The 21,403-nt window shown below is 42.2% G+C and overlaps 1 protein-coding gene across 2 annotated transcripts in view; it reads left to right on the top strand.

Moving 5' to 3' along the window:
• The window catches only part of XPO7 (exportin 7), a 96,039-nt gene that overhangs the window by 68,475 nt on the left and 6,161 nt on the right, over positions 1 to 21,403 (top strand). For both annotated transcript variants that reach the window (XM_081091797.1, XM_081091796.1), the window contains exons 9-23: positions 1,091 to 1,210; positions 3,007 to 3,153; positions 3,888 to 4,060; positions 6,426 to 6,619; positions 7,061 to 7,166; positions 9,123 to 9,258; positions 9,759 to 9,832; positions 10,977 to 11,057; positions 11,853 to 11,916; positions 12,252 to 12,360; positions 13,302 to 13,408; positions 17,347 to 17,435; positions 18,172 to 18,279; positions 20,721 to 20,803; positions 21,018 to 21,232. In XM_081091797.1, the coding sequence (XP_080947923.1) occupies positions 1,091 to 1,210; positions 3,007 to 3,153; positions 3,888 to 4,060; positions 6,426 to 6,619; positions 7,061 to 7,166; positions 9,123 to 9,258; positions 9,759 to 9,832; positions 10,977 to 11,057; positions 11,853 to 11,916; positions 12,252 to 12,360; positions 13,302 to 13,408; positions 17,347 to 17,435; positions 18,172 to 18,279; positions 20,721 to 20,803; positions 21,018 to 21,232 (1,806 nt within the window). The remainder of the gene's footprint in view (positions 1 to 1,090; positions 1,211 to 3,006; positions 3,154 to 3,887; positions 4,061 to 6,425; positions 6,620 to 7,060; positions 7,167 to 9,122; positions 9,259 to 9,758; positions 9,833 to 10,976; positions 11,058 to 11,852; positions 11,917 to 12,251; positions 12,361 to 13,301; positions 13,409 to 17,346; positions 17,436 to 18,171; positions 18,280 to 20,720; positions 20,804 to 21,017; positions 21,233 to 21,403) is intronic.

Genomic DNA, 21,403 nt, shown 5'->3' with positions numbered 1-21,403 from the left:
ATCACAGAACTCATTCAAGTCCTAAAAGATGTTGGCCTGGTATTTCAGATGGTTGGGGTAAAATACCATTGTGCAAAACATAAAGAAGACAGAGTATAGTAATGGGTGTTTGGTGTAGTGTTTCTATAGTGGACTACTTTCCTGGTCATTGTACTTTTCCAAATTAATGTAGACCTTTCTTTGCTGTAGCGAAATATGAATTCAGTGTTGTTTGTATCAAGTTAGGAAAAGGTAATATACTCAATAAGGGTAATTAATGAAAAGACTGAGGTGATGACTGTACCCCCTGGGGTGAGCAGTTGTGGGAAGCTTCCATGGCCAAGGTAGGAGCTCAGGAGAAGCTGAAGCTGTGGCCTAGGGCAAGGCTGTACAGCAGAGGTTGAGACTGCCAACCATGGCCCAGCGGGAGGTGGCACTTATTTCCTCCTGCCCTGATCTCCTTGCTGGTACTTTCCAATGGTTGAAGCCAACTAGAAGCAAGAGGGCAAGGGAGCTGGGCTGCTGTTAGTCACAGAGGTCAGCCTCCCAGGGAACAGCAGGGTGGTGAAGGGTAGAAAATAGATCTGGTTGGGCAGAGAGTATAAAATACCTCGCACAGTAGGGAAAGGGTAAAATGCTTTCAGCATAAACGCTGGTTTTTTCATGGCCCAGATATTTCATTGTAGCATTACATACAAAGCCTTATTAGCCAAAGTGTCTTAATAAAACAGAAAAAACGAAATCTAAAACTTTATTTAAACTATGAATTGCCTGGTGTTTTCAAGCCTTAAATATGTATGTTAACAAGAATGAAGGAAGCCATTGGGGTGGTCAGAGAATATGCCTAAGTTTAGGAATTTCCATAGTGTGAATTTAAGTAGTTGTTATGATCAGATTGGATGTAATGCTCTTTTTTTCCTTTTAAAAAAATTGTTTTAGATATCGTAAGCTGTATCCTCTTTGATCTTTCTATATTATAATTGTAGCAGGGGTTGAAAGAACAGAATTAGAGGCATATGTAAAGAAGAATATTATAGGAGTGGAAAAGATAATGAAATAGCTGGACAATCTTTTTAATATGAGCTGTGTTTGGGTTGTGCCCTGTTTTTAGGTATTATCCTGCTTAGTACAGATCGCCTCCGTTAGAAGATCCCTGTTTAACAATGCAGAGAGGGCCAAGTTTCTCTCTCACCTTGTTGATGGTGTTAAACGAATACTGGAAAATCCACAGGTAAAATTTGAGGATTTGTTTTTATTTGAATAAATATATGATTGCTATCTGTATATGTATATGTGATATATATGATTCTGTGTGTGTGTGCGTGCGCACGCGTGCACACACCTATCTGTTACAAGTCAGAAGGATCCCTTTGCTCAGGAAAATAAGGTTAGAGCTAGAGTCATTTCCCCCCAAGAAATTAAGAATTTTTAATATATTTTATTGACTTTTTACAGAGAGAGGAAGGGAGAGAGATAGAGAGTTAGAAACATCGATGAGAGAGAAACATCGATCAGCTGCCTCCTGCACATCTCCCACTGTGGATGTGCCCGCAACCCAGATACATGCCCTTGACCGGAATCGAACCCGGGACACTTCAGTCCACAGGCCGACGCTCTAGCCACTGAGCCAAACCGGTTTTGGCTCCCCCCAAGAAATTAAGAATTTAAATTTGTTTTTGTTTCCATTTTTTTGAATGTATGTTGTTTATTTAACTACTAGAGGCCCGGTGCATGAGAATCGTGCACTTAGTGGGGGTGGTCCCTCAGCCTAGCCTGTGCCCTCTCGCAATCAGGAAGCCCTTGGGGGATGTCCTACTGACAACTTAGGCCTACGGGGAGCGGGCCTAAGCCGGTGGTTGGACATCCTTAGTGCTGCCGCAGCTGCGCTCACCAGCCATGCACCCATCTTCACACCAGGGGACAGCTCCTGCAATGAGCGTCTGCCCCCTGATGGTCAGTGCGCATCACAGCGACTGGTCATTCCAACGTTTGGTCGGTTTACATATTAACCATTTATTATATAGGATATAGAATAGCTTTTAGGTGGGAAGGGAGAGATTTCTCATTCAAATATTTGTTCCATAACTCAGTAGTCCTTTTTGTCTTTTTCAGTCCCAAAGATTTTGAAAACACCTATTTTTTTTAAAGTATCACTTCTCTACACTAGGACATACCATAAAGTCAGTTCATAGTTCATTCATTCAACAAATTTTATGAAACACCTACCATGTACCAGGGATACCGTGGTGAACAAAACAAGATCTGTCCCCCTATGCCAATAGAGGAAGACATATATAAGGAAAATAAATATGCTGGTATTATATGCGAATAAATCAAAAGTTTGATATAAGTATAAACTATATAAACATAGGAATAGATAAATGTATTTTTTATTATTAACTCTTTAAATATATAAAATATTTGCATAACTTTGCTGCTGTGGTTTACTGTACTTGATAAAGTTGACAGATGTGAGGATGAAAATTTCTTTTATCTTTCTTTTTTTATATATATATTTTATTGATTTTTTACAGAGAGGAAAGGGGAGAGATAGAGAGTTAGAAACATCGATGAGAGAGAAACATCGATCAGCTGCCTCCTGCACACTCCCCACTGGGGATGTGCCCACAACCCAGGTGCATGCCCTTGACCGGAATCGAACCTGGGACCTTTCAGTCCGCAAGCCGACGCTCTATCCACTGAGCCAAACCGGTTTCGGCCTTTTATCTTTCTTTTAATTGATGAGAAGCAAGCAGACTAGTTACACCTTAGATCACGCCCCCTTTTTTGCCATTTATCAGCTTTACAACCTTAGGGCTATAGTGGATTCTTCCAGCTTCCGTTTTAGACTCTGTCAGTTGAGGCTAATGCCACAGGTGAATGTTTGAACATTACACAGACATGTCCTTCTGAATGAGGACTCGCGTCTTACAAGTTTAAGTAGATTCCCCCTCCCCTGAAGCCATCCCTGTCGTTCAGAGTGAGTGAGTCGCATTTCACATTCTATTCCCCCTGTGCTGCCCCCAGAGCTTGTCAGACCCGAACAACTACCACGAGTTTTGCAGACTGCTGGCCCGACTGAAGAGTAACTATCAACTGGGAGAACTAGTCAAGGTGGAGAACTACCCTGAGGTCATCAGATTGATAGCTAACTTCACGGTGACCAGCTTACAGGTTTGTCTTTGGTAGCTTGGCTCTTTCTTCCTAAACATTGGAACCGCTTCTCTTGCTCTCTGGGTTTAGCCTTCTAAGAATATTCTTTTTTTTCCCCTTGGCAAAAGTGAATTATAAATACATGTATGGTAACCTTGCAGAGTAATTACTGTGGTCGTCTACTCATGTGTATTACAAAAGTGCAAGGAGTATTGGGAGAAGAACATGTGGGAATTGCAAGGCAAAGAGAACCCCTCAGAATCACACACGCACACACCCAATAGGCAAGAGTGGAACAGGGAACTAGACAGAAGAGTAAAGGGTGAGTCAATGCCCTCTCTTTCTTATTCATGTAATATAGGGCTCTGGCTCTCAAACGGTATGGCTTGCATCAGAATCATCTGAGGAGCTTAATGAAAAAGGCAGGTGCACTAGGTTCAGGGTGGAGCCCTGGTGTCTCTATTTCTAACATGCTCTCTAAGTGATTCTCATGCATACTAATGTTTGAGAACCACTTATGCAAGGTTTTTGTTGTGGCAAGGTTTACTCATCCAGCTAGAACAGCTCTTCTCATTAGATGCATAGTCTCTGAAATACTCATAAACATATTAGACTAGTTGCCATACACAGAACAAAGCCCATAAAAGATTCTCATCTTTTTTATAAGTCTTTATCCTTTGTGTCGAGTGGCATGGGACTAGTGTATTGTGTACAAAAATAAGAAGTATGCCTCCTGCTCTTTTGGTTTTCCTTAGCACTGGGAATTTGCTCCAAATAGTGTGCACTATCTCCTGAGCCTATGGCAGCGTCTGGCAGCCTCTGTGCCATATGTGAAAGCCACAGAGCCCCACATGCTGGAAACTTATACTCCTGAAGTCACCAAAGCCTACATTACATCCCGTTTGGAGTCTGTGCACATCATACTGAGGTAAGGACATTGGCACAACCTTCCCCAGTAGCCTGGTGTTAGACTTGCCAGAGATCAGACACCCCATTGGCAAAAAAATTTGATAGGAGTCTTTGATAGGAGTATTTGATAGGAGTCTTATTGGAGCTAATACTGTTAATGGTCATTCTCTTATGTCAGCAGAATAGTATAACATCTGAAAGAATAGTCTTTAACATCCTATTCGTGTCCTGTTATTGCCATCGGTAGCAATATCTTTGAATACAAAACATAATGTTTGTCCTTGCCACTGATTTTCCTTAAATAGGAGAGAAACATTTATAGACTATAGATTATAAGAATTATAATGTGTAAGTTATAGGTGCTTAATGTGAACTCCTAAAATATTAAATAGATAAAAGGGATTACACAATTCAGAGTTGACTAGAAGAAAAGAATTCTAGGCAACTGATCACTGATTGTATTACATTAACACATGGTTTCTGTCTACCCTGTTAACTGTACCAGAAACATAGCTAAAGGAATGTCAGACCCCTGCAAAAATGACCTGTGTGGAGTTAAGTTATTTGGTTTAGGTACCTTTCTTGCTTGTGGTTTGGGTTGCTGTTTGTTTTTCCTCACAGTTTTGGAGGCTAGAAGTCTGAGATCCAGGTGCCAGCAGGGTTGGTTTCTGGTGATGCCTTTCTCCTTGGCCTGCAGATGAGCATCTTCTCTCTGTGTCTTCACCGGGTTTTTTCTGTGCGTGTGCACGCACATATATGTATGTTATAAGGACACCAGTCCTATTGGACTAGACTTCCACCTTTAAGATCTCATTTAACCATTTTTTTTGGAGGTATAATTGACATAAAGCATTCTGTTACTTTCAGGTGTACAACATAGTGCTTCAGTATTTGTATATATTGCAAGATGATCACAATAAGTCTGGTTAACATCCATCACATAGTTAAAACATTTTCTTTTCTTGTGATGAGAACTTTTAAGACTATTCTTGTATATTTTTTCATTGGCTATCTTTTATTTTTTAATTTTTTAAAATATATTGTTTATTGATTTCAGAGAGGAAGGGAAAGGGAGAGAGAGAGAGAGAAACATCAGTGATGAGAGAGAATCATTGATTGGCTGCCACCCCCTGCTGGGGATCGAGCCTGCAACCTGGGCATGTGCCCTTGGCTGGAATCGAACCCGGGACCCTTCAGTCTTCAGGCCGACGCCCTATCCAGTGAGCCAAACCAGCTAGGGCTTTCATTGGCTATTTCTCAGGAGAATTTACTTGGACTCTGAAGATCTGGGTTTTTTAAGTTGGATTTTTAATTTGCTTAAGAGTCAAATGCATTTACTTGTCATAACAGTTCATTGTCTTAACTGTTAATGACTTTGAATCATTTCAGAATTTGACTATTTTTGAAGTCCACAGGGAGAAGTTATTTTATTAGCTGCTTAGTTTCTGTTTCTGAGGAGTCAGCTGGTGTCAGTGAGACCATGTCGGGGAGTGGTTACATGGGTGGGCCCTGGGCCCAGAGAGCTAGTTAATGGCTGTGTACTCTTGGGCGAGGTTATTATAGGGAGTAATTTACTGTGTCTCCTGACCCACTGTGTGGACCACAGTAAACACACAACTATCAGCTATTAGTGGTAGTGGTGGTGGTGCTGCTGCTGGCTTGTCATTCTGTGATGTAACAGTAGACAGCTTGTAATATGACAAGATTTTCAAATTTATGAACTAGTAGAGAAGGTAAGACCTGGTATAAATCCACAGAGCCCCATCTGTAATTCTGAAATCCAAGATGTGAAAACTAAATTTTCTCATAAGTTTGGCACCAAAATTCATTTGGTGGCAAAATGAGACATGCACTGATATAAGACCCTTTATGGTCTTTTTAAATTCTACTTGGTGTGACTATTCATAATATTCTGTTATAGGAATATTGTATTTGCCACACCACAGAGCCCATTGAGGGTTTATATTACATGGCAGAAATACCATATTGTCTCCCTAAAACCTCAAGATTTCTGAATTCCAAAACACATCTGGTCACAATGGCCTCACTCAGGAGACAGGATACTTATCATCCCAAAGTTGACTATGGTCGAGAACAAACGAGAGGCTGAGGCTGGGGTGGAGAAACAGGAATGAGAGGATCAGGGCCAACCAATGTTAAGAACTGGAAATCCAGATTGAAAGATTGGACACCAACAAGCAAAATATTCCTAAGAGAGACTGGTGCTTAGGTTGAAGGTGTCTGCCTTCCAATTTTTTTATATCCCTTCCTTGATTAAAAGTAGTGTTGAGATATGGGCCTCTACTGTTGGAAACAGTGGGTAAATGAAGAAGGAGCTGCTCGGATGGGGAAATCAATAGGCATATTTCTTCCCTTGGGAGTAGAGATGGACTGGAAGATCCTCTGGAGGATACAGGTCTAGTCCAGCAGCAATTGGACCAGCTGTCTACAATTGGGCGCTGTGAATACGAGAAGACGTGTGCGCTCCTGGTGCAGTTGTTTGACCAGTCGGCCCAGTCCTATCAGGAGCTGCTGCAGAGTGCCAGCGCAAGCCCGATGGACATTGCCGTGCAGGAGGGTGAGTGGACAGTGGACCAGGCCTGTACGGAGGTGATGCCAGTACCCTTTCACCCATTGCCACCTCTATCCTCCCTTTCCTTCAGAAGGATTCTTCCATCATCAGTTTCCTCTGTGCATGCAAAAGAGCGTTTGTTAAATGCCACAGGGGACTAGGGGAGAGTAACTGAAATAATTTGCAGTGGTTATGTGTAAGTTCTGCACTCTAAAAATAATGACCTTGTCTGGTAGGGGAAACTTGGTTATCTGATGAATTTTCCCCTTGCCATCACCCTTACCAGAGCAGAGTAGTAGCTATATATAAGCAAAGTAAGGCTTTGTGGCTTCTCCATGGTGTTCTTAAGATAACGGAAGCTCCTGATAAGAAGTGATCCTCCCAGTGAGGGATTTCTTCATGAAATTATTACTGGAGGTGACATTAATGGGTTTTCTCCTGTTGCAGGAAGGCTGACATGGCTGGTTTACATCATTGGGGCAGTGATTGGTGGCCGGGTCTCTTTTGCCAGCACTGATGAGCAGGATGCTATGGATGGTGAGCTTGTCTGTCGGTAAGTGCTTCCACGGAGGCTTCCTGTTTCACGGCTGCAACCCTTTTGGGTTCTGAGACCACAGGAACCTGACATGCTTCTGTTAATGCTTTTCTCCCTATTAATGGAATATAATCTCATGAAGCTGATTGCCCATGAGAATGAAGGACTGTTACAGGTCCAATTTCAAACCTTTTATACGTATAGCAAGAACTCTGACTATCAACCTTCCTTGAATTCGGCAAGGAATTGGTGGATACAGAATTAGGAAAATTAGACTGAGGAGTCGCTTTTAGTTCTGTTTAAGGACAATCCCTGAAAGTTAATAAAATGTGGGCGGCTTTTGCCGTACCAGAGCACGTCTAATAGAGAACTGTGGTTCTCCCAATATCCTCCAAAGATAGAATTAAATAGTTTCTGCAGCCTTTCAGATCTCTTCACCATATACTTCTCCACCTACAGGACTTCAAGTTATTTGTATCTGTGTGATTCTTATATTACTAAAACCAATAAATAAGTATTTAGTGATTTCTAAAAGTTTACCATAGAAATAAAATGGTGGGCTATTTTAATATACCCTACAGCAGAGGTTCTCAAACCTTGAGGACCTCAGAGATCCTTTGTTTAATGTGAGATACATCTGTCAGTGTTTATCGTATTAGAAATAAAACTAAAAATTTTATAATTCATTTTAAAGTAGCAGTAAGCCAAATTACATCTCAACATAAATAATATTTTTAATAACTTTTTCCCAAAAAAACTAATGAGAAGAGTGGCTTTGTTCTAATGTCTGGCATAGAAGTCAGCTGGAATCTCAGACCTGCTTCGGCGTTCAGTCTTGTGATCCCATGGTCTTGTAGCCCCTAGGAAACCGCACCGCACCCTTCCATGAGAATTTGAGTGAAAGGGCAAATAGTGTGGTAGTATTTTTATGAAAATGGTTTTGTGACCTTTCAGAGAACTGCTGCCCTAAAGAATTCTAAACTTTCTGATGTCTCCTTAGAGATAAATACATTTTAACAGGGTGCCTTAGAATTTATTGCTCCCCAGATATTTTAATCTGTAATCCTTATTCATATTCTGAAAATCCCCATTTGTCTCTTTCTATCCCTATTTTGTTTGTCAGATGACCACATCACAGCTTGTCACACTGGCATTTTTTGATGAGTCGAACAAAGGTTTACTAAGGATGACATCTAATACCTCTTTGAGTTTGCAGCCTGGTGTGATACTGTGTGTGCCACAATGTAAATTGAGTTCATACAGTCTCTTCTATACCAGTTCTAGTTGCGTGTTGCTGCACAATGGCTGAATCTAATTCACTCATGAAATGTCACACATAGTTTGTTACCTATTCTCACAATATCAAAGTGTCAGATGAGTCACTTGTAATAACATTATTCTTATTCATTCACATTCATGCATTGCATTCCAGTATGCTTTCTTTGGTGGGGATGGGTCCAGGGAAAAGGGATGAAGTCACAGGTAGTATTTCTGCTTTTGGTTCCTGGAAGTGTTGCCACCTGTGACCATTGTCCTTCATGTGTCTTCATTTTTTTCTTGGCTCTGTGAGAAAAATGATTGAGAACCATTGGTTTTGTCCAGTCTCCCTCATTTTTATAAATGAGGAACAGAGACTCAAAATAAATTGCTTTACTCAAGGTCTCACAGAAGTTTCAAGGAAAACCATTACTGTAGTACAAGATGGACTTTTTCCCCCCGTTGTTAAGCTGATTACAAGTTCTGCCTCAACCTACAGTCTCAGCAGACTGGAACTTTTAAACATCTCACTAGTCATTCATATTTATTCCTTGGCTGTGGTTCCTGTGGGGCAGACTTCTTCGTCCCTCCCCAGCACTTAGAGCCTGCGGAGAGTGCCTTTCAGATGGTATGGGCAGGAGAGGAGACTTGTACGACTCTTTCCAGAGTGACTGAGATGTCCTGCTGTTGAGAGAACCATTGCTCTTCTTCTCCTAGGGTGCTCCAGCTGATGAACCTGACAGATTCTCGCTTGGCGCAGGCAGGCAACGAGAAGCTAGAGCTGGCCATGCTGAGCTTTTTTGAACAGTTTCGTAAGATCTACATTGGGGACCAGGTGCAAAAATCCTCTAAGGTAACAGACTCTCTGTTGGCTCCATTGGTTCTCCCTTCTGTTTGTGGAATTGCTGTTGAAGGAAACAGCTGCTAACAGTTCCACAGTCTCCAGGTTTTACGTATCAGGATAGTCCAACTGTCTCCTCTTAGTTTATAGAATTTTGGGAGACTCATCAAAGAATGGGCCCATTTCTCTAGTGCTCCATATACTTAACAAATACCTGTTGGTGTTCCCAGAATTGTCAGCTCTGTCTCTGTTCATGAATTGATGTTTAGAACAGCAGAAGGTTTCACGGTCTTTTTGTAAATTCCGCGTTTGAAGGGACTGTAAGAGCCCAACACCCACCCAGTATTTAGTAATACTTGAGCCTAGCTTTTCACTTCAGTAAAGGCCTTTTCAACATTGTTGTCCATTCTTCTTCCCACATCTTACCCCCTGAATGAGGACATAACAGTACTGAGGTGTGATTTTTCTAATCCATGTTTTCTGGTTACTTTCTCTTCTCAACACAACACCAGCTGTACCGCCGCCTCTCAGAAGTTCTGGGCTTGAATGATGAGACCATGGTCCTAAGCGTCTTCATAGGAAAAATGTAAGTGTTTTGGCTTGCCATCAGCAAGAGTCCCTTGCAATCCTATTGCAACTGTAAAATGTGATCTTGGCATTGTGCTGCCAGTGCCTTGGTATTCCAGCATTGATGGTTTGCGTCAGAAAACTGTGCATTTTGAGTGTGTGACAAGCTGTGCTTAGAGATATGGCCCGGCCCCAGAGCATTCCAGGCTTGTACAAGCAAGGATTTAATTTTGTTCATGTGGCATCTCATCCAAAGCCTCTGGAATCACAGGTCAAACCCTGTCGTGGCATTAGCAAAATGGCCCTCCCTCCCCAGTGATTGGTGCTCAGCCTCTCACTCCATCACCCTGCTGCCAGGGGTGCCCAGAGTGGGCACTCGCCTTCTGGTGCTGATTTTCACTAGGCGGCCCCCTGGGAGGAGAGCCCCACTTTAAAACAGTCTTATTCCTCTCAAGCATCACACCCTTTGAGAGTTTCGAATCTCCAAAATCTAGTGCTATTGTTTGACTTGTCTTCAAAGTTGGAAGGAAGAAAGCTCCTAATTGGCCCTTTGGTGGTTGTTGTTTTTTTAAGTTGTGCCCTTTGTTTGCATTTTCCCCTTTTTAGGAGCTTAATTTTTCAAAGCACACATTGGAGCCAAATTACCCAGGGCTGTGTGCAAAGTGCCATTTTGCCTCCTTCCAACCATCCCAATCCTAAACACTCATATCCATGAGCTGGTTGATAATTTAAGATGAAAAAGGCGAAGGGGGTCTACAGGACTCTGCCAGCCAAGAATCCAGAAGCAAGGGCTACTAGAATTCTGCAGCTGACAGTGGATGGTGCAGGTGCAGAATTGCATACGTCTGCATGTTATCACTGCCGCAGAAATCTCTTACCCTTGCTGCAGAAATCAGCCCTGGAGTGCCCCAGAATTCCAAGGGCCTGGGTATGGGCCAGTGTAGCTTTGGAACCAAGTAGTGAAGATTATCTGAAGGATAATTTTTCTAGTCAACCAAATGTAAGTACGGAGATTTTATACCCATTTTTTGTGGTTGTGATGTCTGTGAATTGGTGATGCAGATGTGTGGTGATTCGTGGCGGATGACTTTCTAATCCCAGCCCTCCAGGAGAACAGGCAAATCCAAATGTCTCCTGTGTTGTTTTTTCTGTTTGTCCTCCAGCATCACCAACCTCAAGTACTGGGGCCGCTGTGAACCAATCACCTCCAAGACACTACAGCTTCTCAATGACCTCTCCATTGGATATCCTTTTCTAAGCCAGCGTCTGTGCACCACAGGAATTGTGGTGTGCGCCGTCTTGGAAATCATGGCTGCCTGCTGTTTCCACTTTAATTTAGCTTTATGGGTATTTAAGTGTCTTCCATTCTAGGAGCCTAAAGCAGTGCCCACACAGAATCCAGGAATAATTCCAGGCCCCAGAAATGAGGCAACCCACAAGCTGATAGTTTACTACAGATTTTCTCCCTGGCTATCTCTAGAAGCAACCTGATCACAAGCTTCACAGTAAAGCAGTGGCTCTGCTTCCTCTCCACTTGGTCTGGGTCTGCTGCAAAGTTGGAACCGCTCTAAGACAGCCTCTCACAGCCGGAGTCTGCAAGAAAAGTAACCTTAAAAATATTGAGTGACTTTTCTCAATTCTCCCAAAGATTATGTGTAGCTAGTACCCTCCTAAACACATAGTAGAGAAAGGTAATTCACTACACACAATGGACCCCTTAGGCAGGGCCTGAGGGCTTAATTATCTCTTAAGCTTCCTGGAGAAAAGCTACTCTAGGATGTTCATGGTTCTTGGGGGAAACTGCTGGGTTTTATCTATTTTCTTACTGTTAGGAGTTTGGTATGGGTATTCTCATTGCTCAGTTAAACACCGCTTAGAAGAGTACGTATTTTTTTCCCCTTTTGACAGTGTTATACTCAAGTGGCTAAGAAAAATAATATCTGGATATGGAACTGTACTTAGGATAAAGTAGTTTCATTCTGCATTAAAGATTCTTGGTTTGCCTCACACTTTCCTTGACCTTCTTCTTTTGCCTGCACATACAGTAGTGTACGGAAACTAGTGAAGCTGAGCGCGGTACAGTTCATGCTGAACAATCACACGGTGAGTGGTCTTGGCTCTTTTCCTGCTCCTCTCCTGCCAGACTGTTTCCGACCCCCAGCACACTGCCAGCTTACACTGAACTGTCGTCACAGCTGCTCTTTGCTCCCGATGGTCTGAGTTATGGTGAAATCGCCAGCTGTTATTCATACCAAGATAAATTAGTTGTAGGTAACAATAACAAATCAAAAAATAAATTCTTAATACCCGTCATATCCTTAAGGAATGATGATGTAGCCATTAGCTTGAAAGGGATCAGTAGATCTAAAATTACTGGCTTGCATTCTGCCTCTAACCCATGTTTTTATCATTTTAACTTGTTTTTTCTTTTTCAATAGAGCGAGCACTTTTCATTTTTGGGCATTAACAATCAGTCCAACCTGACAGACATGCGGTGTCGGACTACCTTCTACACAGCACTTGGGCGTCTCCTCATGGTGGATTTAGGTACTGCAGTAAATCTTAGACACTGATGAAAATAATCTGACATTGTTCTAGATTTTTACTTGAGGATAGAAAACTAGGTGTGGGGGCAGTCTTTTCTGTTGTTTCAACAGAAACAAAACTATCTGAAATAACAGTCTGAGAGTACATCGCACTAGCCGGGCCCCTGTACCTGAAAGAGTAGCAGTATGTGTCTGAAATTTTCAGCTGATGTGCAGTGGTTTTAAAGTACTGTCCATATTTCTCGCCTGTAAAATAAGGAATTGGGAATTGAGATTCCTAAATGCATCTTGTGGGTCATATAACCCCATCCACCCTACATAGGGGTGCAGCAAAACCTTTTATTTCCCAATTCATTAGCACATATGAACCCAGAGGGCTTACACACCTTTCTAGCTCTAGCTGTGATATTAGCAGTTTGGGATCAACTAATAACTAAAGCAGAATGGCATCATCATAATTTTGAGCTATTTAAATTTAATCCTACTACAATGACATTAAAGATTTTTTTTAGGTTTGTGACAGGTTACTAAAAAAAAAAAACTGAATAAAGCCTCTACACACACCTGTTTCAAGCTTGAGTCTCGTCTAGTTCTCACACACCAGACTCAGTTCTCTCTCAGCTGACTATAGTTCTCACTTAAGGAAAAACAGATAAATATCAGAGTGCCTTATACACATACATATGAATCTCTGATATTGTAACTCAGTATGGAAAAAAGTTGAACCTATTTGGACAGGATGATTTCAGCCATTTCCTAGCTTAAAAATTGTGTGTGTGTGTGTGTGTGTGTGTGTATTTCACATTTTATTCTGAAATTACTACTAATTAGGGTAATACGGGCCCCTTGATTTCCCTTGGACCTGCTCGTCTTTCATTCTCTATGCATACCCAGCTTTGAGTTGTGTATGTTGGGGTCACATCCTGCTGGTTTCCCTTACAGGAGAGGATGAGGATCAGTATGAGCAGTTCATGCTGCCACTCACAGCAGCGTTTGAGGCGGTGGCCCAGATGTTCAGCACCAATAGTTTCAATGAGCAAGAGGCAAAGGTGAGTCCTTCACCCACTGACTGGTCAGCTTCTGGTTGAGGGAGTCCCTGTTAGAGACTCAATTAGCTTAGCACAGTAGTCGGCAAACCACAGCTCGAGAGCCACATGCGGCTCTTTGGCCCCTTGAGTTTGGCTCTTCCACAAAATACCACATGCGGGCGGGCGTGCACGTACAGTGCGATTGAAACTTCATGGCCCATGCGCAGAAAGGAGATAGACGAAACAAGTATACAAGACGAGTGTGGATGGGAGAGTTGGAAGGGGTCGACCTCAGCGAACGTACCTCAATCAGATTGAGGACGTTTTTAGCAAAGGCCAGCTTAGGAGTACCCTAATTAAGATAATAACAGTATACTAACCTATATAGTTTAAGTTTAAAAAATTTGGCTCTCAAAAGAAATTTCAAGACCTAACCGGTTTGGCTCAGTGGCTAGAGCGTCGGCCTGCAGACTGAAAGGTCCCAGGTTCGATTCCAGTCAAGGGCATGTACCTTGGTTGTGAGCACATCCCCAGTGGGAGGTGTACAGGAAGCAGCTGATCAATGTTTCTCTCTCATCAATGTTTCTAACTCTCTATCCCTCTCCCTTCCTCTCTGTAAAAAATCAATAAAATATATTTAAAAAAAAAAAAAGAAATTTCAATCGTTGTACTGTTGGATATTTGGATCTGTTGACTAATGAGTTTGCCGACCACTGGCTTAGCAATACAGAAAATAGTGCTGACCCATAAGTTTTCCACAGAGTTAGCTTTTTATTTAACCTCCTCAATTCCTGGGGTCCTGAAATAGAAGAGCCAGTATGGATTTATCAACTCTATATTTACATTACAGCATGTTCTTAAGCAGCAATTAGGGTTTTTTTATCTTAAATTTTTCAATGTATGCGCATGAAGTTATTTTGTTTTTGCATTGCCTTGTTAATTTTTGTTGTATCTTTAGTTTATGTCTCTTTTTCATTTTTAATACTAATTAGTACTTTCTCTTTTTTTCTATCAGTCCTACCAGAACTTAGTTTCATTAGTCCTTGTATTTTTTTTTTTTTACTTTGTTTTAGCTCTATTTTACCCATGTTTTGTATTTCATTCATTTCTACTTTTAATCTTTATTTTCGTATATTTTTGTTGGGGTGATGCTATTCTAACTTCTTAACTTTTCAGCCCTTCTTTCATAATGTAACCATTTAAGACTGTAAGTGCCCCTCTAGGTATATTACTCCAGAAGTTTTTGGGGGGCTTTTTTAATATATTTTTATTGATTTCAGAGAGGAAGGGAGAGGGAGAGAGATAGAAATATCAATGATAAGAGAGAATCATTGTGCCTCCTGTACATCTCACACTGGGATCAAGCCCACAACCCAGGCATGTGCCCGGACCAGGAATCAAACCATGGCCTCCTGGTTCATAGGTCGATGCTCAACTACTGAGCCACGCCAGCTGGGCCAGAAGTTGTTTAATTGTTTAAAAAAATAATAACATGAAATTTACAGTGTAACCATATTTAAGTGTACCATATTAATTTCAGTGGTATTAAGTATGTTCATACTATTGTGAAACAGGTCTGCAGAATCCACAAGTTTCGAAATGTAACATTTTTATTATCGTTAAGTTTTTTGTATTTTCTAATTCCCATTAAGATTTCTTTGGTACATGAGTCATTTAGAAGGGTTTATGAATTTCCATATATATGGAATTTTAAAGTTACCCTTAGTTATTGATTCCTGGCTTTCAAAATTATCATTTTTATTTATTTTTAATGTATTCTTTTTTAATCCTCACCCAAGGATATGTTCATTGACTTTTAGAGAGAGGAAAGGAAGGGAGAGAGAGAAAAACGATGATGTGAGAGAGAAGTACACCCCAACCGGGGATTGAACCCAAAACCTTTTGGTGTATGGGACAACGCTCCAACCAACCGAACCACACCAGCCAAGGCAAAATTGTCATGTTTAGATTTTTGCTTCCCTCGTGTTTTTACTTCATGCACATCAGCTCTCCTTACTTACAGCTTTCTGAACCAAAACCAGAAGACACTGTGCTATTAATATGTGTACGACGTTTTGTAGTGTCCATCATGACATTGAGGCTGAATTCTAGAGCTACCAAACGGCCAGGGGTATTGCCCCCCAAAATGCCAGGTTTTACCTGACATTCTAAAATTCTCCTTTTTATCTTTAGAAAGCCTCTTTATTTTCTATCTCCAAGTCAGCAGGGATGTCACAGAGCAGCACCACTTGGTCCATCTCTCGAACGTCAGTGTTTTAGGACCTGAGATGGGTACCATTCAAAGCTAAGTTAGCCCAGCCGGTTTGGCTCAGTGGCTAGAGCGTCGAACTGCAGACTGAAGGGTCCTGGGTTCAATTCCGATCAAAGGCACATGCCTGGGTTGCAGGCTCCGTCTCCAGAAGCGGGTGTGCAGGAGGCTGCTGATCAATGATTCTCTCTCATCATTGATGTTTCTGACTCTCTCCTTCTCCCTTCCTCTCTGAAATCAATAAAAAAAAATTTTTTTTAAAGCTAAGTTAGTGTTGGACATAGTAGTCATGTACAGCGACAACCTGCTAGCACCAAATATAACTGAGGGATATCAGGGAACATCAGCCCTTTCCCCATCACACTAGTTCTGTACAAAGCAAATAAAGTTCATGAAAGAACCATCTGGCCTTGAACTATAAGTGTTGTTACGCCTAATGTAACAAGTCTTTTAGATTGTCCGTGTCTTAGACTTGAACATTGAGCTCACAGTATCAGTTTAGGAATAGAACTGCTTGCTGAAAGCAGCTGTCAACAGAAGTACCGTCATTTTTAACAAATGAGACAGGATACACAAATGTGCTACCTCCTTGAGCCTGCTGGTGACGATTAGCTTGTAAGAGCAGTCTTACTGCTGTTCAGTAAAGGCTCCATCGAGAAAGGAGCATTGGATTTGGTGTCTGGTGCCATGAGTCCTAATCCTGGCCCTCTTGCCACATGGCAGTGTGGCTGCAGGCAAGTTATTTGACCCTGGGCCTCGGTCTCTTTCAGAAAAAGCACAGCGTAGTGCTTTTTGGCTCCAAGACCTGACACCTGAGTCTTATTTCCAGGAACCGTGTGGCCTCCTTTGTCTTCCCCTGGCAGGGTCTGCATTTGAGGGGCAGAGGCACTGCTGGCATTGTTGTGTCACTAGGTGTGGTACCAGACCTTCAGGATATGTGACTCTTCTACCGCCTGTTTTTCCTTTTTCAGTGTTTACATGATTGATCACATTAATATCTTAAAACTTCATCAGCCTCTATTTTGCTGTGATGAGACTGGGACCATCCCTTTTTCATAATATAACAAGGTTCTACACCTAACTTTCCCAGGGAAAGGATGCCATTTTAGTATGGAAGAGATTGATTCCGAATATTTGGGAAGAAATGTATGTTTGTTTGTTTGAATTTACTGGAGTGATGTTGGATCGCAAAACCATACAGGTCTCAAGTGTACAACTCAGTGAAGCATCATCTGCACACTACATCGTGCCCCCACTACCCCAAGCAAAGTCGCTTTCCATCCCCATTTTCCCCCCTTTGACCTCCACCTAGCCTCCATCTCTCTTTCCTTATGTATATATGTCTCTTGGCTAATCCATTCACCTTCTTTCATCCAGTCCCCCATCCCCCTCCCCTCTTGACAGCTGTCACTCTGTTCCATGTATCCATGCACTGTTTCTGTGTTTGTCAGTTTATTTTTGTTCATTAGATTCCATGTATGAGTGAAATCATGTCTTTCTCTGACTGGCTTACTTCACTTAGCATAATCTCCAGGTTCATCCATGCTGTCACAAAAGGTAAGATTTCTGGGAAGGAGTAATTTTTGAAAAATGGGAGGAAGAATTTGATTACAGATATGTGAAGTCCCCATCAGGTGGTTATAGGTTTGCTTTTTCATTGCTTTTAACATATTTTTGCCTTCTTCTACAGCGAACTCTGGTTGGCCTGGTAAGAGACCTGAGAGGGATAGCTTTTGCCTTCAATGCCAAGACCAGTTTCATGATGCTGTTTGAATGGATGTATCCTAACTCGTGTCACAGCGGGCCTTAACTGAAGTTTGAAGGAGTGATGGGGTTATGGGGAAGGAGGCGGGGGGAGGAGTGAGGAGGCAAAGAAGGTGAAGAGTTGCCCAGAAGACCTGCCGTAGCTGTCTTACAAGCTGCCATCCCAGCGTGGTTTATGACAGAACACTGTCTGCTCTGGTCACTGAGGGCGGGAAATGAATGAGGCGGCTCCCCAGCCTTTCTCGAAGCCCCAGATATAAGTGGCCGTGGAACTGTCCCACTGGGGAATTTTTGCGCATAAATTTTGCCACACTTAGGAAAGAGAGACATTTCAATCTACTAAAAAAGGACAGCTTTACTAGGGATGATAAAGCCTAATCTTGCTGACTTGATAATTTGAACAAATCATTTCAGTTGAGTGCCTCTGTTTCTCCAAAGTTATGTAACAGAAACAGCTGATTCCCTATCATACCACAAGTGCTAAGAGAATAAATAACAACATGAAATGCATTGTGCTCTTCAGAAGAAAGGCATTATGTAAACTTCAGTGTATTATTAGATGCCTGTTACAAGTTAAAGGACACACACTCACTTTAGCACCTTCTGTTTAGAAAGACGAAGATTAGCACAGCAAGAGACAGGAAGTTAGAGAACTTTAATCTGACAGTGTATGCTTGGCCAGAGCTGAGAAATCATTTCAAATTCTGTACCTCTCTGAATTTGGAATTCTTCCTTAGCTTTTCACTTACAGATACCCTTCCTACATGCCAATCCTTCAGCGGGCAATTGAGCTGTGGTACCATGATCCAGCCTGCACCACACCTGTGCTGAAGCTGATGGCTGAATTAGTTCATAACAGGTAAGGAGGAAGAAGATTTTTAAAGGGCACAACTGCCTTTTATCTGGGAGAGTCCTAAGAGAATTTGCTTTTTCTAGTGTTTTCAGCAGATTGTGGAAGATGATATGGTTCACTGCTATTAGGATTTGAAAACTTCTAAAAGTTTATGGGTATATGTTTTTGTTATTTAGAAGAAAGGTGTCCCAACCACACAAAGCCATGGCTGCTTGCAGGAAATAAGTCACTTTAAAGAGTCTCACTGTACACATTCTTATGAGAAGTGAATTTGGCAACCAGGATTCTCATTTCCCTGCCCACACATACAAGTTAACATTTGGAAATGATGCCGTGCCCATCAAGTTTCATGGAAACGGTTAAGAATGATACAGTGCACATTAGAACATCCTTTCTTTAAAAAAAAAAAAAAAAGTATATATTTTTATTGATTTCACAGAGGGAGAGAGAGAGATAGAAATATCAATGATGAGAGAGAATCATTGATCAGCTATCTCCTACAGGCCCCCTACTGGGAATTGAGCCTGAAACGCTGGCATGTACCCTGACCAGGAATCAAATCCTTGCCTCCTGGTTCATAGGTCGGCACTCAGCCACTGAGCCATGCAGAACACACTTTCTTACGAAAGGTATTTGTTAGGTAGATTAGAGCTAGATCAGTAAAGATTTACTTTAAAAGAAAGTGAGAACAAATTCCCAAATACAAGATTGTTAGATTTGCCCAATGATTTAGGGATAGAGACAAAGAAAAATCCAGCACTTTGACTCAACTAGAATTTCAGATCTGTGTATCTGCCTCTCGCAGCACTCCTGAGAGAATAATTTTTAAAACTTCCTTGGTGAGGGAGCCTGTAATATTCAAAGAGGATGTCGCCTCCCATGGGGCTTATAGTTAAGAGTTATTCACTTATAAACTATATATTTGAGAGGATCTACTCTTTGTCAGGCAATTTCCTAAGTTATTGTGCCAGCCAAACCTTAGGTGTTACATTCTGGGGGGGGAGACAGACAGTAAAACAAGCATGTACAGTCATTTCAAACAGTGGAAAGGGCTAGGGAAAAAATAAGGTACTAAAACAAAGGAAGGAGAGGGGGTCAGAGAAGGTGATATTTAAGTTGGGTTCTAAATGACAAGAAAAATTCTGGGTGCCCTGCACAGAGAGGGGCAAGAGCATTCGAAACAGAAAATAACTGCAGAAGTCTTGAGAAGGGGAAGCTTGCCGGATCTTGGACAGAAAAATGCCACTGGAGTGAGCATGTGAATGGGGAAGCCCTGGTAGACAGTCAAGCAAGGGGCAGAAGCTGATCTAACAGGACCTGGTCCCGAAGTAGTGAAGAATGGGCATGTATTCTCATTACAGTGGAAAGCTGCTGAAGTTGTAAGCAAGGAATTAAAGTGATCTCGTTTACATTACTCAAAGGTTCCATTCTCACTACCACATGAAGAATGAACTGTCCGGGCAAGAGTGGCAGTAGAGGGCCATAGAAGTGGAAGGATTCAGGGCATATTGTAGAGCGAGATCTTGATGGGATCAGTGTGGGAGGGGAGGGAAGAAGGATTAAGAAGAACTCCTGGGGGGTGAGACCTCACAACTAGAGTCAGTGAAACTCATTAAAAGGTAGAGCAAACCAGTGAAGAGTTGCTCTGGTCTAGGGAACAGTCAGGAACTCAAAGCTCAGGGTTTTTTTTAAATGTTTGCCTTCCTACCTGATTTATGTAAGAGCGGTCCCAGTCCCTTTGCATTTCTCTCCTTAAAAAGTGTAACGATGTGTGTGACCTCCCTTAGTTCCTCCAAAGCTGTAAAGATAAATAGGTTAATGTCTAAAGGCTGTGAGTTACACATTCTGGGGGGAGACAGACAATAAAACAAGCATGGACAGTCATTGCAGACCGTGGAAATGCTAGGAAAGAAATAAGGTACTAAAACCAAGAAGTGATGGTGATAGAAGCTCTGCTTTCATCAAACAAAACAATTTTGCCGAAACCGGTTTGGCTCAGTGGATAGAGCGTCAGCCTGCGGACTGAAGGGTCCCAGGTTCCATTCCGGTCAAGGGCATGTACCTGGGTTGCGGGCACATCCCCAGTAGGAGATGTGCAGGAGGCAGCTGATCGATGTTTCTAACTCTCTATCCCTCTACCTTCCTCTCTGTAAAAAATCAATAAAATATATTTTTTAAAAAAAACAATTTTAAGAGTAATTTTATCTACTGCCTCGTTTTTTGTTTCCTTTAAATGTTTTCAATTTGAGCAGCAGAACTTGAATCTAACATGTTGGTCTTCAAGATAAAAGCTGTATCACTAGCAACTTGGTTACTTCACATAAGGATAGGGAATCTGCACATCTCAGTGTGAAAAGAATCACCCCAGGTCCTCAGATGAGAGCCTGGGGTACCCAGCCTTCAGCAGCATACCTCTGACTGTCTCTCCTTCTGTGTTCTCTGCCCAGATCCCAGCGGCTCCAGTTTGATGTCTCTTCCCCCAATGGCATCTTACTCTTCAGAGAAACTAGCAAGATGATCACAATGTATGGTACGTGCTTTAGAGGAGCCCAGCCCAGCTGCTGCCTGTGGGTCTCGGGCCAGCTCTGGCCGTAACCAGGACAGCACTGCCACGCAGCTGTGTCGCTCAGTGTTTGTATCACAGTGCCAGCTGGCACTGGGGCCTTTGGAGCAGGAGGATTGAGTTGATATATAAACTACAGTTGTAACGTGGTTAAATAAGTATATATCACATGTCTACTCAGGCAATCGCATCCTGACGCTAGGAGAGGTCCCAAAGGACCAGGTCTATGCACTGAAGCTCAAGGGCATCTCCATCTGCTTCTCCATGCTGAAGGCTGCTCTCAGCGGGAGTTATGTCAACTTTGGAGTCTTTCGTCTCTATGGAGACGATGCTCTGGACAATGCTCTCCAGACCTTCATCAAGCTGCTCCTCTCCATTCCCCACAGTGATCTCCTGGTAAGCCTTAAGCTTCCTAGGCAGGCCCAGTCCCTCATGGCAGTCTTCTCTTGGCCTCAGACTATGATTGAACCATTCTCTGCAGAACTCTCAGCCAGCTCTAACTTTCGTTTTCCCATCTGAAGGGACTGGGCCCTTTTATTTAAGATCTTGCTCCCCGTGAGCTGTGCA

The sequence above is a fragment of the Myotis nattereri genome (assembly GCF_964212035.1).
Source record: "Myotis nattereri genome assembly, chromosome: 5".
Taxonomy (NCBI): Eukaryota; Metazoa; Chordata; class Mammalia; order Chiroptera; family Vespertilionidae; genus Myotis; species Myotis nattereri.
This window is presented reverse-complemented; position numbering and strand designations above follow the sequence as displayed.